This window comes from Peromyscus eremicus, chromosome 14 (genome assembly GCF_949786415.1).
Source record: "Peromyscus eremicus chromosome 14, PerEre_H2_v1, whole genome shotgun sequence".
Taxonomy (NCBI): Eukaryota; Metazoa; Chordata; class Mammalia; order Rodentia; family Cricetidae; genus Peromyscus; species Peromyscus eremicus.
In genome coordinates, this window is record NC_081430.1 from 49,595,713 (window position 1) to 49,614,253 (window position 18,541).

At 33.6% G+C, this 18,541-nt stretch overlaps 1 protein-coding gene across 2 annotated transcripts in view; it reads right to left on the reverse strand.

Annotated features, from left to right (window-relative positions):
• Tc2n (tandem C2 domains, nuclear) overlaps window positions 1–18,541 on the reverse strand; it is a 51,378-nt gene that overhangs the window by 18,406 nt on the left and 14,431 nt on the right. For both annotated transcript variants that reach the window (XR_009382734.1, XM_059279012.1), the window contains exons 4-9: window positions 7,925–8,092; window positions 6,911–7,002; window positions 5,582–5,657; window positions 4,591–4,691; window positions 2,882–2,998; window positions 547–738 (exon numbers count right to left, since the gene is read on the reverse strand). Coding sequence is in view for 1 of the 2 variants with exons in the window: in XM_059279012.1 (XP_059134995.1) it covers window positions 547–738; window positions 2,882–2,998; window positions 4,591–4,691; window positions 5,582–5,657; window positions 6,911–7,002; window positions 7,925–8,092 (746 nt within the window). In the remaining variant the exon portion in view is untranslated. The remainder of the gene's footprint in view (window positions 1–546; window positions 739–2,881; window positions 2,999–4,590; window positions 4,692–5,581; window positions 5,658–6,910; window positions 7,003–7,924; window positions 8,093–18,541) is intronic.

The following is an 18,541-nucleotide window of genomic DNA, read 5'->3' on the forward strand; positions in this document are numbered from 1 at the left end:
AGGTTGTAGCTCAACAGCAGAACATGTATAAGGTCCTGGACTCCATCACTAATAATGGGGGTGAGGGGGACCCAAATTCCATTCTAGCCAATTTGTGAACAGATATACAGCTTACTTATAGTTAAAACCATTTTCTTAATTCTACTTTATAGTAAACTCAGATTCCATATGGATTTTATGATTTATACTTATTTTTTCTGAGTCCTCAGCTACTAAAAAATTTTAAAAATGAATTATTTAAAGTTATTCATACTTCATGATTATTGCCTTTGGGGTTGTTACTCCTACAGTATGAAACATTAGTGAAAATATACTAGAAAAGAATAACATGATGTTATTTTGGAGAAAATAAAGAAAGAAAATGGTTATGTTAATGTTTTATAAGTTATTTCTAAAATATTATTTTAAAATGATATTCCTTCTTGAGAGTTTTCGTGGTCTTCCAATGTATTATACTGTTCAAATTAACCTCCAACAAATAAAAGTCATTCATTAAACCATTTTAACTGTGAAATATGTTTAGTATTGGATACTATTATCACTTACGGAAATTTTTGAAGGTGGTATTATTTCCAACGAGTAATCCATTTCCTGTGTACTGAGAGTTCTGAGTGACAGAGAACATTCTCCAATGGTTTTCTTCCTGGGAGTCTGGGTTTGAATCTTAAATACAAGCCTCACAGTTTGTAGACTTTGTAGTTTAATAGCAAATACAAAAGTTTCCATAAATTCAATAGCCTTAAAAAACAAGAAAACAATAAATATAAATGCTAAAAAGGTTGATATGCCATTATAAATAAGCTTTATACCTAAGAAAGATATTGAGAATGTGTTTTACAAGTATATTTTTCATTAAAAAATGCAATGATGTGTCTTGTTTTACTATTTTCCTTAGCTTCACAAATTATCCTTATAATTACTTAGGAATTAAGATCAATGTTAACAACAACCTCACTAGAACATGGCTTTCCCTTTTTGAAAATTAGGCTGTTTTCCCATCCTTGGTTTTCTAATACATCTTTCTTCCTATTCATCACAATTTTTCAAAAGTTAATGAGAATAGTTCGAGAATTTCATATACAAGTTTACTAAGCATCCAGAATTTAAACTGTTCACATAAAGAGACTTTAAGTCTCTCTTTAAAAGAGACTGAACACTAGATTGTTCTGTGATATATACTTTACATCTTTAGTGTAGCTTTTTGAAAAATCAAGGTTATCTAGTCAACTAACAAATATGATGGATATTATCTCCAAACTTTAATTCATATTATAATAATATCTCATCAGACAGAATTATGTTCCTTTTGGCCTCTCAATCACTGAGTTTCTTCTTTTAAATTATCTAGCTATAGAACTATACCAATAAAATACTACACATAAACTATTTAACAGTCTTACACAGTGCAAGTGTGCTGGTACACTTCATATTTTCCATAATAAGGATCTCCCAAACCACCTGATGTGTGAAAATAAATTTTGAAAATTAAAGATTGATGAAAGTTTTTCTAACTTTTGCTAAGTTAACTTACTTTTATTTGAAAATCATAAAGTAAAATTGTTTAATTCAGAAAATGTTCATCCTTGAGTGCATCATTTCTCCATAGAGACATTTAGGATTTTTTTTTTCAATTTTTCTACTATGTACAAAATTACCAACATTTTATGCATGTTTTTGTTTGCATTTTATATTATTTTCCTGAAACAGATTTGAAGTAAAATAGCCATGTTAATAACCATAAATATTTTAAGGTTTTGACATATGTTGCCAAAATAATTTTCTAAAAGCAGTGGTTCTCAACCTTCCCAATGCTGCAACCCTTTAATACAGTTCCTCATGCTGTGGGGACCCCTGCAACCATAAAATTTTTTGCTAGTTCATAACTGTAATTTTACTACTGTCATGAATTGTAATGTAAATATCTGATGTTCAGGATATCTGATATGCAACCCTAAGGAGTTGCAACCCACATATTAAGAACCACTGTTTTAGAGTAATTAAAAAATATTTCCTGTATAGAATTGGGTAGGTTCAGAGGATTTGGAAGGAGTTGAGGAAGGTGGAAAACATGATTAGAATACACTGTGTGAAAAAAATTTCAATAAAATACTTCCTAATCATATTAAGTAGAAATATCAATATGTATTTTATTATTAATAATTAAAATGAATTTTCTTAATTCTATTATTTTAAGATGACACATTCTTTTAAAAAGCTATCTTTTCAAGGCTGGAAAGATGGCTTAGAGATGCATACTGTTCTAACAATGGACCTGAGTTCAAGTCTCAGCACCCACATAAAGTGGCTTACAGCCACCTGTTAACCTCAGCTCCAGGAGATGCAATCTTCTGGCCTCAATGTACACTGCACTTATGTGCACAAAGCAACACATACACAATTAAATATGAAGAATTTTAAAAGATCTTTTCATTTCCATATGACCATATCATATCATCATATTATATCAAAAGACAGCAATGGGCATGTATTTAAGTTAATGTGAAAACAATCTATAAAACAAAACTCAAGATAATAAACCTTCTAGTTGCAATAATTGGAAGATTTTGGGAATAAGATTAACTGAAATTCTGAAAATACTTTTCAAAGCCAAAGAGTGTTGGGAGCAAGAAAAGTAAAGAAGTTTCTTACCTATTGTTAATCTTCTACATATTCTAGTAATTACAGTTTTCCTTTTTAAATTCATCTTAATAATGGACAATGAAATAGCAAATACTTAGGGTTTAAAATTATCTTTTAAAAGCAAGGGTATATCATTTTAGCTTCTCCAAAACAAAACACTTTCTTATTCTCACATTTTACATAAATAAAAGAGATAAATATGAGAAAAATGAAAAAAATGCAAACACACAGAGCCACTTACATTGGAACCTTCTTTTGCTGAAGATTTGAAATGCACTGGTTTGGACAAAGTTAAAATTCCTTTTATAGAAATTGTGGGAGTATCTCCACAACTAGAGGGCCAAATTATATCTCTGCACTAAAAACAAAAATAAATTAAAAGCATAATTTATGTTTTTACAAAGGACTCTGACAATACAAATATTTATGTTATATTTATTGAGTTAATAACTTTTTTGAGAATGTCTACATAGCCTATCTACATAGCCCTGGTTTTGGGACTCACTATGTAGATCAGGCTGACCTCAAAGATCCACCTGCCTCTGCCTCCAGAGTGCTGGGATTAAAGGTGTGTGCCACCATGCCCTACTGAGTTAATGATTTTTTATTAAATTTTTAAATAAATTTTACAACACTAAGATTTCATGTTTCATCCATATTAATATTTTGACATTATTCTAGAGTCCCATTAAGTTTCCCTCATGACATTTTCATATATATCTTGTTTTAGTTATTACTCTTCCTCTACTCCTCTCCTTGCCATGCCCTCATTTGTACCTAACTGTCCTCTTCTAGCTTTTAAGTATCCCATGTATCCCATTATCATCCCTAACCCCTTTCCTTAAAATCTCTTTTCCATAACAATGAAAACAGAAGTCCTAAACACCCTTCTTTAATGGTCCTCTTTCTAATTTCCCAACTTATGTCCATATAAGTACAAATATAAAAATTAAAATCAAGGACCAAATATGAAAGAGAACATGTACTATTTGTCTTCTGAGTCTTGTTTATCTCACTTGTTAATTTCTAGATCTACCCTTTTTCCTGAAATTTTCACAATTTCATTAATATGGTTAAATAAAATCCATTATGTATATGTACCATATTTTTATAATCAATTCATATGCTGACAGACATCTAGGTGATTTAATTTCTTTGCTACTGTGAATAGAAAAGCAATAAACATGAATGAGCAAGTATATCTATAGTAAGAATTATAGCCCTTCAGCATAAGCCTTGTACTTGAGTCCTATGGTAGTTTTATTTATTGTTTGTCTGTCTGTTTCCTGAGAATTCTCCACAATGATTTACATGGTGGTTACACCAGTTTACACTCCCACAAAGGGTTCCTTTTCCTCAACATCCTCACCATCAGTATTTGTTCTCATTTGCTTTTGATGATAGCCATTTCCCTGATGGCTGAGGATACTGAACATTACTTAAGAATGTATTATCCTTTTGTACTCCTCCTTTCAAGGGCTATCTGTCAGTTCTTTAGTTCACTTATTCATTGGCAGTTTGAGGGTTTGGGTGTCTAATGTGTTCAGTTCTTTATATATTAAAGATATTAACTCCTTGTCTAAAGTACAACTGGCAAAGACTTTCTCCCATTCTATAGGCTGTCCATTCACTCTGCTGATAGTTTGTTTTGCTATTCAGAAACTTTTAAATTTTATGAAATTCCACTTGTTAATCTTTGGAGTTATTTCCTGTGCTATTAGAGTCCTAATCAAACAGTTTTTACCTATGCCTGTATCTTGAAGCTTTCCCTGTTTTCTTCTAGCACTTTCAGTGTTAAAAGCTTTATTAAACAGTCTACTCTGCAAAATACAATAGAATCTAAATTAGGAAGATACTGACCCCTTCTTCAGGAGGAAGCAATACTAGATACTTGTAGGTTATAAATATTCAATTTAATAATAAAAATGAGTATTAACTACACTAATTTACCTGCAAAACTGTGATCCAGATCTGCTCTGCTGAAGAATTATAAAACAATTTCACATTCAATCTCCCCAAGTCTCTTTCATCTCCTGATAGGGTAATTGTATCTGAATTATAAAGGACAAAAAAATAAAAACTCCATGTAATCTTTTTAACTCAGTTAAGTTTTGATATAAACCAGTTTTAAAAGATATATATATATATTGAATATATATATATTGAATATATATTGAATTTTTGAGACAAGATTTTACTATGTAGCTCTGCCTATTCTGGAACTCATTGTGTAGACCAGGCTGGCCTTGAACTCACAGAAATACGCCTGCCTCTGCCTCTAAAGCACTGGGATTAAAGGAATGTGCCACCATGCCTGGCAAAAACTGATATATTTATTTTTTAAGTGTCCAATGTAATAAGACAAAAATCACACTTTTATTTTTTTAGTGAAGTTCTAGACATTAAATATACTAAGAATGCATATAGTTTAGGAATTTAAAAAATTACAATGTGAGGAATTGAGTTAAAACTCTGCAAGCCTTTGCAAACCACACTTATAAGGTCTATGTGCTTCTGAAAGTTCCTTAATCCATATACTTTAAAACACAAATAAGCTGTGTGGTGGTGGTGCATACCTTTAATCCCAGCACTCAGGAGGCAGAGGATAGCAGATCTCTGTGAGTTGGAAGCCAGTCTGGTCTACAGGACAGCCAAGGCTATACAGAGAAACCCTGTCTAAAAAACAAACAAACAAACGTCAATATATAAAACAAATAAAAGATATGTAATAGCTTACTTTAAAAAATATTCATTCTTGCCTGAACGCTGAGCCATGGTCTATCTGATCTGAGTTTGTGATAATAATGTCAACATAGATTCAATAACCAGCATATAAAATGAATAGGACACTTTTTTCCTTTATCCAATTATAATACTGTCAAACTATTACTGAATAGAAATAACCTGCTGAACAGTATAAATAGGATACTGCATTCCTTACCCAGACTTCTGTTACTGCCCTGAGAATTTTTCCTTGAAGAAGAACTACTAGGCACACTGGACAATGAGTCATGTCTCTGCGACAACAACAACAAAAACATGCTTCAGTCAGAAACTGCATATCAAACTTTAAAAACTTTCACATTTATGCCCCAATAAATACCTTGATATCAAACTCCATGTTAATCACTTTATCAATGTTATCAGTCAGAAAGTCCCACTTTTGTAGGAGAGGAAACTAACATGCATCCAAAAAATGCCTTAGTAGGTAACACTGGAAAAGCCATTAGTAGCTTTGGTTTAGTCTTAATTTTCATATTGCATACATTACTGGAAGTGTCCAGTAACCTATAAAAGTGTAAAATGGGATTATCAAAGCATAGTCCCTCGAAACCAGGAGCATCTGCATCATGCAAACTTCATACAAATAAAAATTCAGAACCCATCACAGGACTACTGAATCAAAATTCTAGGGGGTGAAGCTTTGACAGTCTTATCTAACAAAATCATCAAACAACTCAGATGTATATTAAATGACTGCTGTTGTAAAGCATTAAGTATTTAAAATTAATGATAGAGTTATTAAGGCTAATTTAGAATACATGCCCATTTTATAAAGCATACCTTCTCCGCCAACATAAAGCAAACTCTGTAAGTATATATACGAAGATGTTCAAGGTGCTTTTCCTCTCATTTACAGAAAGACATATAACTTGTCTTTAAATTTTGTTTATTTCTACCACTGTCTCTCTTTTTTATTTTTTGGTGCTTACGGACATCGTTTTACTATGTGGCCTAGGCTAGCTTCATATTCTTAAATGATCCTCCTGCCTCAGCCCTCTAGTGGGATTACAAACATGAGGTACGATTTCTGGCTTATTCCCTAATTTCAAATAGAATTTAGCTAAACAAAACATGAAACATTTTAAACTATCAAAGGATGCTATATTAGCATAATTGAAAAATTAAAGTCCTATACCTCAATAGAATACTAATTTTAGTAACTGCCCAATTATGTTCAATAAGCAAAGAAGTACTTCTAACTATATGATTACAAATCCCAATTGCCTCAGGAACTTTAAGCTCATACCAATTGAGAGATATAAAATTATACAAAATGAAGCAAATATAATTATTTTTATTAATCACTGAGATTTTCCTAAAATAATGAAAATAGGAAACATCAAGTATTTACTCCTCAGGTATTGTAACACACATAGTCACAGAAATACATGTGATACCTAATGTAATTCATACAGTTCTGATGTTTTTATTTGAAAAGTTCACATATAATGAAATTTATATAATTATATTATATAATATTATATACCTGGATGAATCGTTGAGGTGAAGTTGTAAGATCAAACATAGATTTGCTTAGCCCGGGGGAACCAGGAAGTTTACTGGTCCTTAAATCACAAACTAAAAAAGGGATAAAAGTATTTTTTCAGTAATAAGAATGAAATAGTGACATTCTATCTAATTGTCATAAGTCAAATCTCTATAGGAATTCATCATGTATATTATACACAAATTTATATAAACAGAAATTCTGATAAAAATCTTTAAAATTTCAATTATTTTAATCTTTAAAACAGAAGTCTATAGCAATCAAATAATACATTCTCATATCCACATCAAATTTTAAGCACGTTTTTGCTTATATTCCCCAGTCCTTCGTCCAGAAAAAATAATTTAATACAATGTAAGTACTCTTTGTTAAATGTAATTCAACTACTATTTAATGAGCACATATAACATTATAACATTTCAATCCTGAATTCCATGTGCTCTTATATTTCTAGTTCTCCTCTCAAACCGTAAGATCTTTTTAAAAAGCAATACTGCACACTAAGTGTGTATTCTAACACAGTGCTAAGTAGAGAGCAGCCCTTAAGAAAATATTTTATCTTCAGTGATGCTGATATATGCATGCATATAAACCTGTAAAACCTAAAAACCTAAAAAATTTATGTATCTGAGATACATATGGTAGTTTATATAATTGATAGAGTCTCAAATATCAAACTAAAAAATTCTAGTTATTTTCTATTATTTGTGTCTACCTCCAATCATGAGTTCTTCAATTCATTTAGCTGATTGGAAAAGAAAAATAAAATATTATAAATATCTGTTGTAAAATTTATTAAATATATAACATAAAATATATATAAATTTTATACCAATAACACCAAAGAGAAGTCATATCACACACTTGTGAAGTTTGCTTTGCTCTTATTTTAAAACTGCTCATAATAATAACTATTTCTGCTAGGGCCTTAGATTTAATTTCTAAATCTCTTAAATATAAGCCCAGAGGACAAGCACAAAAACGTTTTCTTACCAGATCCATACTTTTTTGTTGTTTCAAAATGAGGAGGAAAGCGTCTACTTAAATCAGGTGAAAAGTGCTGATACATATAGCATGGATTATACACATCATAGCTGGGTCCATGGTAGAATGAACTGCAAAGTTCTGCCTTTTGATCTCCAAAAGATGCTCTGGCAGATCCTGAAAGCAAGTGTTTCTATAAGCCAACAGCTGATACACTGAAGGAATGGGTTAAAAATACTTCATCACAAATGATACTAAAACATATGCCTTAACCGCACACATTTATAGAATTGTAATTGCATGATTTATGTAAGGAATGAGCCAAGAATCCTACTCTTAAGACAGACTGGCAAATTTTCAGTATTTTTCTTTGCCCTATAGATAATTCTGTAGTTCATGGCCTGAAATTCATCTTATGTTTCTACTTAAATATATAACTTCTTTTAAATGATTTTTAGATACATTTTTTTAAAGAAGACAACATTTAAAAAATTTACCACGTGCAATAAGATACACTAAACAGATCTTTTATTTGAAAGGACTCAAGTCAAACAAACCATTTTTGACCACAGTGCAATTAAGTTGAAAATCAACAACAACAAAATTAATAGAAAATATTTATAGAAATACTAAGAACCAAGAATATTTTTAGCATAACCTTTAAGAAGAAAAGCAAGAGACTTGAGAGATAGCTCAGCTGCTAAAAGCACATGCTGCTTTCCCAGAGGACTCAGAACCCAGCACCCATGTGAGGCAGCTCACAACCACCTGTAACACCAGCTCCAGGGGATCTGACTTCCTCTTCTGGATTCCTCAGGCACCCAAACTTTTACCCATGGCAAACACAGAGACACAAACATATACATATAAATAAAAATTAACTTTTAATACACAAAGGAACAAGAAGAAAAACAAAAATTAAAACTTATTTTTGTACTGGGTATAAAGAATTGAATTTTGGTATAATGATAGAAAAGCAGATTAATGCAACAGAATACAAGACCCTGAGAGAGTGATTATTTTATGGATATTTAATATATAAACAGTATGACCTCACATAGCAGTGGAAAAAAAGATGGTCTTTTCACTACAATGTTAGTTGAATACTGATATGGGGGAAAAGAATTTAATCTTAATTATTTTTTAAATTGTATGTAGGTCACAGATCTAAACTAAACATCAAATACAAATAAACCTTCTATAGTTAAGTTATTTGTAAGAAAGGTTTCAAACACAGAACATTAATCATAAAAGTATTTTAACTATATTAAATTTTAAAAGACTTTTGTCAAAAGGCTACTTAAAGTATACAGGAAACCCAGAGTGGGAGAAGATACATGTAATCAAATATAACTGGCCTATTATGTGAGAAGCCTCTAAAAGTCAAGAAGGGAACAGATAAGCCTCTACACACATTGGTTTACAACTTAAACAGGCACTTAGAAGGAAAGCTATAAATCTTACGTCATAAAAGAAACATGATTTTAAAGTCTAGAAAAATACACAGGTAAGCAAAATGGTTAAAGCTAAAAAGAGTGACAATAACGTGTTGGCAAGAAAATAAAACAATATAAACAGTTGTATTCTGCTGGTGGGAATGTAAATCTATACAATCATTGTGAAAGAGTTTGGTAATTTCTACTAAAGCTGAAGATACTTATACTCTATGACCCAAAAATGTCATTCCAAACATATATAGAGCTGAAATTGCTATATATGTGTAAGACACATATACAAGAGGGTTCACATCTACTGTTATCTTTAGTAGCCAAAAATTGCAAGAAAACTCCACCAAAAGTAAAATAGGAAAAATTAATATATATTTGCCACAAGAAGTACTTTACAGTGGTATATAGATAGATAGATAGATAGATAGATAGATAGATAGATAGATAGATAGATAGATATAGATAGATATAGATATATTATGTAATTTAGAACAAATAATAGATTATAAGGCATACTTATATTTGGATATGAAAACACTAAAATTACTAGCTACTTGAATGAAATCTCATAAGCATGACGTAGAATAAAAATACATAAACAAAAGAATATATACTGACTAGGTCATTTCATTTAAATAAAGACCAGAACAAGAAAAGACTTTCTGAACAAAACACTGATAGCACAGATGCTAAGAACAACCATTAATAATGGGACTTAAAGAAACTGAAAAGCCTCTGTATAGCAAAGGATACTATCATTCAGACAAAGCAGCAGGCTACAGAATGGGAAGAGTTTTTTTTTTTTTTTTTACTAACTACACATCTGATAGAGGGCTAATATCCAAAATACATAAAGAACTCAAAAATGGACATCAAGAAAACAAATAACCCAGTTAAGAAATGAAGTACCTATCTAAACAGAGAATTCTCAAAGGAAGAAAGTTAAATAGCTGAGTAGCACTTAAAGAAATGCTCAACATCTTTAGTCATCGGAAAAATACAAATCAAAATTACTTTGAGATTTTATCTTACTCTAATCAGAATGGCCAAGATAAATAAAACAAATGACAGTTCATGCTAGTGAGGATATGGAGTATAGGGAACACTCATCCATTGCTGGTGGGAGTGTGAACTTCTACTGGCAATATGGAAATCAGTGTGGCAGTTCCTCAGAAAGATGGGAATTGATCTACCTCAAGATTTATCTATACCACTTTTGGGCATATACCCAAAGGATGCTTCATCCTACTTCCTCAACCATGTTCATTGTTGCTCTATTCACAATAACCAAAAATTAGGCAAAGCCAGCTTAGATGTTCATCAACAGAAGAATGGATAAAGATAATGTTTAACACAATGGAGGCAGAAAGAAGTGTAAGAGCCAAAGATGGATGACACCCCCCCCCCAAAAAAAAAAGCCTTCTAAACAGAGCATGACCAATGCACATATAACAGAGATTGTGGCAGCACGCACAGGGCCTCTACAGGTCTGTACTAGATGGAGTCCCCATCCCTAACCCAAAAGCTTTCTCCAACTGGTAACAACTTGCAAATGTAAAATTAATTTTCTTCAAGGAACTCGCATTGGGAAAAGAACTCACTCTTAAGTGTCCAGCAGGGGATGGCCAACACAAAATGAACTTCATGGCATCTTTGGAGGTTCTTTGTCTCATAATGTTATATTAGGGCATTTATTTATTTTACCTTACAGATCCTTTGCATACATAGCATGGCTTCCAGTTTTGTGTTTTTATGGGATTACTGTGTATGAGAATATATGTGTCTCTGTGACTATATATATTTCTTGTCCTTTTGCTTTGGATCTGTTTCTCTGTTTGTTTTATCTTACTCTGATTTGTTTTTGTTTTATTTTATTTTATTATTATTTCTTAGATGCCTATTTGTTTTCTAAGGAGAGACGAAAAGGTTATGAATCTGAATGGGAGCAGAAGTGGGGAGGAACGGAGAGGAGTTGGTGGGGGAGTGTAATCAGAATACATTCTATTAAAAAATTTATTTTCAATAAAAGAAAAACTAAACAAATAAATAAATACCCAGAAAAAGAAAAAACACACAACATTTAAGAATATGTGCATATGTATTAAGAAGAAAAACAAAAATTATGACAATAACAATTGTGATACTGATCACCCTCAGTGAATAAGAGGTAGGCTTGCTGGTAATTCTCTATTTTCCTTTCTTGGGTAGTGCCTGTATATGTATTTTACTTTTTAATACATCACTGAGTTTTACATTTCTGTTTTGTGCATTTTCCTCCATATGTAAGATCTCTTCCAATTTTAAAAGACTAAAGCAACTTAAAAATTCCTTTCAGGTTTAATAATAATATAGTATAAACTAAGATTTTCCAAAGGTTTAAATTATGATGGCTAAGTTAATAAAGCCATTACTTTATAATCACAAGGATCTGAGTTTATTTCCCAGAACCCATCAAAGCTGCTAGGCATATATGTGTGTGCTTGTAATCCCAGTGGTGGGAGGACATAATGGTCAGTCCATCCAGCCTAATTGGTAAGCTTTAGGGAGGGATCCTCTCTCAATGTAGGCAGATGATATTACTAAAAAAGTCACCAGAGGAAATCTTTTCATCTCCTTACGTGCATGCACCCATATACATGCATATATATTTTTTTAAATGTTTAAGAGCTGAGAAGATGGCTTAGTCAGAAAGTGCCTGCCTTACATACAGGAGGGCCTGACTCCAGATCTCCAACACCACATAAAAGCAAAGTGTGTTGGCACTTATCTGTCACCCTAGCTCTAAAAGGACAGAGACAGGAGAATTCCCAGAGCCCATTGGCCAGCCAATGCAGCCAATTGGTGAGCTCTGGGGAGAGCTCTCAGGGAGAGACAATGTTTCAAAAATAGGATGGAAAGCATTAGAAGACAACTAATGTCAACCTCTGACCTCCACAAGCATGTGCACAGGTACACACACACACACACACACACACACACACACACACACACATAAATATGCACTCACACATAGTTTATACAAACAAAACACACAACAATTTATTTAAAAGTTTAAATTATTATCATCTTTGATTCTCTGTCCTACTTTGTCTTACTTAAAATTGAACCCACAAAATAAATTGTGTATTTTCTGAATTAAGCTAAATGATACAACAAATTATTTACACTGAGTTCAAAAAAGAAAAATAAAATGATATGAGATGAAATTTTATCTTCACTCTGGTTCAAATACTGCATGATCCAATTACAGTACAGAGGCAAGGAGATTCTGAAGAGTTGTGATGTCTTAGAGCCATTATTTATATACCTTATAAACTAAAACTTAAATCATTTAACACATAAACAAAATGTTACTAGAAGTCTTAGTTTATGGCAACAAGAGTAGCAACAAACCTAAGGGCATTATTTTATTATTATAACATAAAACATAAATATATTCATATAAAAAAATTATATGTGTTATATATAAAGTATATTTGTATATAACACAATATATAAATTTGTTATCATTATTATTACTAAAGATCCTCAGTACCACGAAAGATGGTTCATTATTTTTATAAGCTATCTCTAAAATGTAAGGGTATTCTCATTTCATCTTTCTTTTATATTAAGTAAAGCACTAGAGAATTTAAATTTTTCCTTCAGACAGTACACAATGGTATTTAAGGTTCATCTGGAATTTCTCTCAGTTTACTAAACCACAGTGCTATAAAATGAAATATAATACTACATGATAGCTTACCCCTCTTAAAAACCACAGTTAAAAAATTTTAAGCCACCGGGCGGTGGTGGCGCACGCCTTTAATCCCAGCACTCGGGAGGCAGAGCCAGGAGGATCTCTGTGAATTCGAGGCCAGCCTGGGCTACCAAGTGAGTCCCAGGAAAGGCGCAAAGCTACACAGAGAAACTCTGTCTCGAAAAACCAAAAAAAAAAAAAAAAGAAAAAAGAAAAATTTAAGCCAAAATGTCTATCAACTTTAGTGGATATGTAGGTATGCATTGATTTTTTTTTTCAAAATTTAATGATAAAATCTGTTGTCAGTGAAGTAAGGACCTAGAAAGGGACAGTTGCAATCAGACCCATTAGCTGGTAAATGATGGGACAAAACAATAACTAATACTTAAAAAAGTTTTAGTTATTATTGATAGTGGTCTGTTTTTTCCGAATTGCCTCCTCCATCTCGTTTCATCAATCATACATACACACAAATATACATATATTTGACTTCTACAATTGGGTTCCAAGAGGACTTTCTTGCATTTAATTAAGTAATTTTCATATATGTATGGATGGATGGATAGATGGATATATATGAATATATATATATATATATATATATGGTTTCCAATGTCCTCAATGAGCCTATAATTTAAGAGTTAAGCAATTTTTAACTATGTAATTCAAAATTCAATCTGTTTTCCAGTAAGTACATTAGAAGAAGAACAAAAGAAAACCTGTCATCTATTGCTATATATTTCTTACTTTTTTTTTTTCAGAGGGATGAATGATTATTTATTTTATATCTCTGTGAAGCTGAAGTGAGATATGCTCTGTAGTTTGCAGTATTAGCACAGTATTAGCACAACATCTAAATTGAGAATACTAAACAACCAGAAAATAAAAATTTCACATTGATATCAGGTAGCAAATTTAAGAATCTTAAGAAAATACAATTTGATTGTAATTGATTATTAAGAAGAAAGCAACCTAGGTTTTCAGATTCTATCTATTAAAATAATAATTGTTGTACAGTTTTTTTTATCTCCATTTTGCAATACAATTAAGTTCCACATACAGGCACAGACTCCCCCGTTCTCTCCCCTCACGCCCCCCCCACCTTTCCCCCAGCCCGCCTCCCACTCCAATCTCCTCCAGGGCAAAGCCCTCCCCACAGACCGAGATCAACCTGGTGGACTCAGTCCAGGTAGGTCCAGTCCCCTCCTCCCAGGCCGAGCCAAGCGACCCTGCATAGGCCCCAGGTTTCAAACAGCCGACTCATGCAATGAGCACAGGACCCAGTGCCAGTGCCCGGATGCCTCCCAAACAGATCAGGCCAATCAACTGTCCCACCCACCCAGAGGGCCTGATCCAGTTGGTGACCCCTCAGCCATTGGTTCATATTTCATGTGTTTCCGTTTGTTTGGCTATTTGTCTCTGTGCTCCATCCGACCTTGGTCTCAACAATTCTCCCCCATACAAACCCTCCTCATTCTCGCCAACTGGACTCCCAGAGATCCACCTGGGGCCCAGTCATGATCTCTGCATCCAGATCCCTCAGCAGTTGGACGAGGTTTCCAGCACGACAACTAGGGTGCCTGGCCATCCCATCACCAGAGTAGGTCAACTCGGACTGTCTCTCGACCATTGCCAGCAGTCTGCTGTGGGGGCATCCCTGTGGATTTCTGTGGGCCTCTCTAGCACTTTGCTTCTTCCTATTCTGGCAAAACTGGATATCAACATGTAGAAGGCTGCAAATAGATCCATATCTATCACCGTGCACAAAACTTAAGTCCAAGTGGATCAAGGACCTCAACATAAACCCAGCTACTCTGAACCTGCTAGAAGAGAAAGTAGGAAGTAGTCTTGAATGCATTGGCATAGGAGACCACTTTCTAAATAGAACACCAGTAGCACAGACACTGAGAGAAACAATCAATCAATGGGACCTCTTAAAACTGAGAAGCTTTTGTAGGGCAAAGGATATGGTCAACAAGGCAAAGCGACAGCCTACAGAATGGGAAAAGATATTCACCAATCCCACATCTGACAGAGGACTGATATCCAGAATATATAAGGAACTCAAGAAATTAGACATCAAAATGCCCAACAGTCCAATTAAGAAATGGGCTATAGAACTAAACAGAGAATTCTCAACAGAGGAAACTCAAATGGCTGAAAGACATTTAAGGAATTGCTCAACATCCCTAATCATCAGGGAAATGCAAATCAAAACAACTCTGAGATACCACCTTACGCCTGTCAGAATGGCTAAGATCAAAAACACTGAAGACACCTTATGCTGGAGAGGATGTGGAGCTAGGGGAACTCTCCTCCACTGCTGGTGGGAATGCAAGCTTGTACAACCACTTTGGAAATCAATATGGCGCTTTCTTAGAAAATTGAGAATCCATCTCCCCCAAGATCCAGCTATACCACTCTTGGGCATATACCCAAGGAATGCTCAACCACACCACAAGAGCACTTGTTCAGCTATGTTCATATCAGCATTGTTTGTAATAGCCAGAACATGGAAACAACCTAGATGCCCTTCAACTGAAGAATGGATAAACAAAATGTGGTACATATACACAATGGAATACTACTCAGCAGAGAAAAACAATGACATCATGAGGTTTGCAGACAAATGGATGGACCTAGAAAAAATCATCCTGAGTGAGGTATTCCAGACTCAGAAAGACAAACATGGTATGTACTCACTCATAACAGGATACTAGATGTGGAACAAGGATGACTGGACTGCTACTCACATCACCAGGGAGGCTACCTGGAAATCAGGACCCCAAGAGGGACACGGGGATCACCCAATGACAGAGAAATGGAATGAGATCTACATGAACAGCCTGGACATGAGTGGGGGTAGTGAAGGGCGAGGGTCGAGGGAAAGAGAGCTTGGGTGAGTGGGAGATTCCAGCTGGATCAGCGGCAGAGAGGGAGAACAAGGAATAGGAGACCATGGTGGATATTTCTTACTTTTTTAACTATGAAAACAATACTAAAGCATTCTGTTGTGGTTTGAATGAAAAATGTCCCCATTCGCTCATGTATTTGGACTATTGGTCCCCAACTGGTAGCATTGGTTGGGAGGTTATGGAACTTTTAAGAGCTACTGCTTTGCTGGAGAAGTATGTTACCATTGTCACCAGGAGAGAGATTTGAGTGTTTGTGCCCCACTTTGTGATCATTCTTTCTGCTTCCTGTATGTGATTAAAATGTCATCAGCCAGCTTCCTGCTCTGTTCACTTGCTGCCATGTTTCCCCTACCATTATGATCATTCTCACTCTTACTCCAAAGCCAATATAAACTCTTCCTCCTTTTTGTCATAGTATTTATCACAGCAACAGAAAAGTAACTAATACCTCATGTGCCTAGAAATATATTTTAAATAAAGTATGGTACATTCATATGATGAGAGACTATAGATTTATTAAAATCAATTAATATTAAAACATGGTCACTATATATCATATATATAATAAGCCTGAAAGTATGGTTGTGCTAACTAGACTTATGTAAACTTGACACAAGCTAGAGTCATCTGAAAGGAGAGAAACTCAATTGAGAAAATGCCTCCATAAGATTCAGCTGTAGGGCATTTTCTTAATTAGCTGTTGATGTGGGAGAGTCCAGCCCACTGTAGGTGGTGTCATCCCTGGGCTGGTGGTCCTGGGTTTTATAAGAAAGCAGGCTGAGAAAATCATGGGAAGTAAGCCAATAAGTAGCTCCCTTCCATGGCCTCTGCATCAGCTCCTGCCTTCAGATTCTAGCCCTGTTTGAGTTACTGTCCTGTCTTTCTTCATCAATGAACAGAGATATGAAAGTATAAGCCAAATAAATCCTTTCCTCCCTAACTTGCTTTTTTGTCATGGTGTTTCACTGCAGCAATAGATACAATACAACAGTTTAATTTCAATAATTTTAACATATATGAATGAAAAGAGAAAGAGAATCCTGACAAGAAAGAAAGGTACTTTCCCCCAAGCCTGACAACATGGGTCCAATCTCTAAAACCTTTTGGTGGAAAGAGAGAACTGACTCCTACAAGTTGTCTTCTGACTTCTGCATGTGCACCCAAGTATACACATACAAAAGTAAATAAATGAGGGGGTAATTGATCAACTGATTCAATTACTCTGCGAGTCACAAGTTTTTAAAACTATTTTTTGAGAAACACTTGATATGTGCAAAGTAAAGTGGTAGGGCCATGCACTGGGTTCATTTTTCTTCCTTAAGGGAAAAAAATCACTTCCATTCAAACAAATCCAGTATGTCCTACACACAGCAATAAATTATAAAATGAAAACCAACCAAAAAAGTAAAATTCCTAAAAGTAATGCAGTATAAAGAAAAGTAGTGTGTAACACACAAACTGAGTTATCTGTTTCAGATAACTAATTTTGGCTTCATTGTAAGCTAAAGCCAACACTATGCAGAGTACACAAAACTCAAAGAGCAACAGGCAGATAAACTAGAGAGTCTTCCAGACAACAAGGGAATGTTAAAAAGAAAGGTTAGAATCCTGGAAAGAAGAAATTCTAAATTTTGATAGTTTGATCAACTATTTTTGAACCAAAAATCTAGGGATGACACCTAAGGCAGCATTTGTAGTCCAAGTTCAACTATGTTACAACTCTGGAGGGAGACAGGAAGGGGTTGAAAAGGGAAATAGGACTTGTCAAATCAATATAACCAAATCTAGAGATTCCGCAATATCATTAAATATCCATAATATAAACTAAAATTAGTCCACATACAAAGTAACTGAAACATGTAATCCATTTTCAAAGGAAAAGGAGCAACAAACAGAACCTAAATCTAAATGGATGATCTAGGTATTGAAATTAACACAGGTACACAACTATAACTAGCTAAAAGACATAAAATATGTTCACAATAATATAATGGTAAATCACAAGTGAGAAATGAAATATGCAAAAAAGAACCAAATATAAATTCTAATATACAATGTCTAAAATGAAATATTCAGAAAAGAGACTTAGGAGCAGAATGAGGATGACAAATGAGAGAGACTATGAACTTGAAAATGGGCCATTTATTCTAAAACTGAAGAAAAAAATAATAGTCTCAGAGACCCACAGAACAATATCAAAAAGTCAAACTATGTATAATCAGAATCCCAAAGGAGAAAAAAGACAGAACAGAAAAATATGTGGACAAGTATTATACTTCTTGACATGGGTTTGATTTGTCAATATTCAACAAATAACATATTTGAAACTCAGCAAATACACACAAAATTCAAAAATACTTTAAGAATGTACATTGTATGTAAGATTTATGTTAAAATAAAATTCTAAATAGATCACTAAACTTCAGTAAATGATATATATAAGTATTTAGAAGGAGTATGCTGATGGCTTCAATTTATTCTTAAATGTTTGTCCAATCCCTGCCAAAAAAGAGTATTAATATTG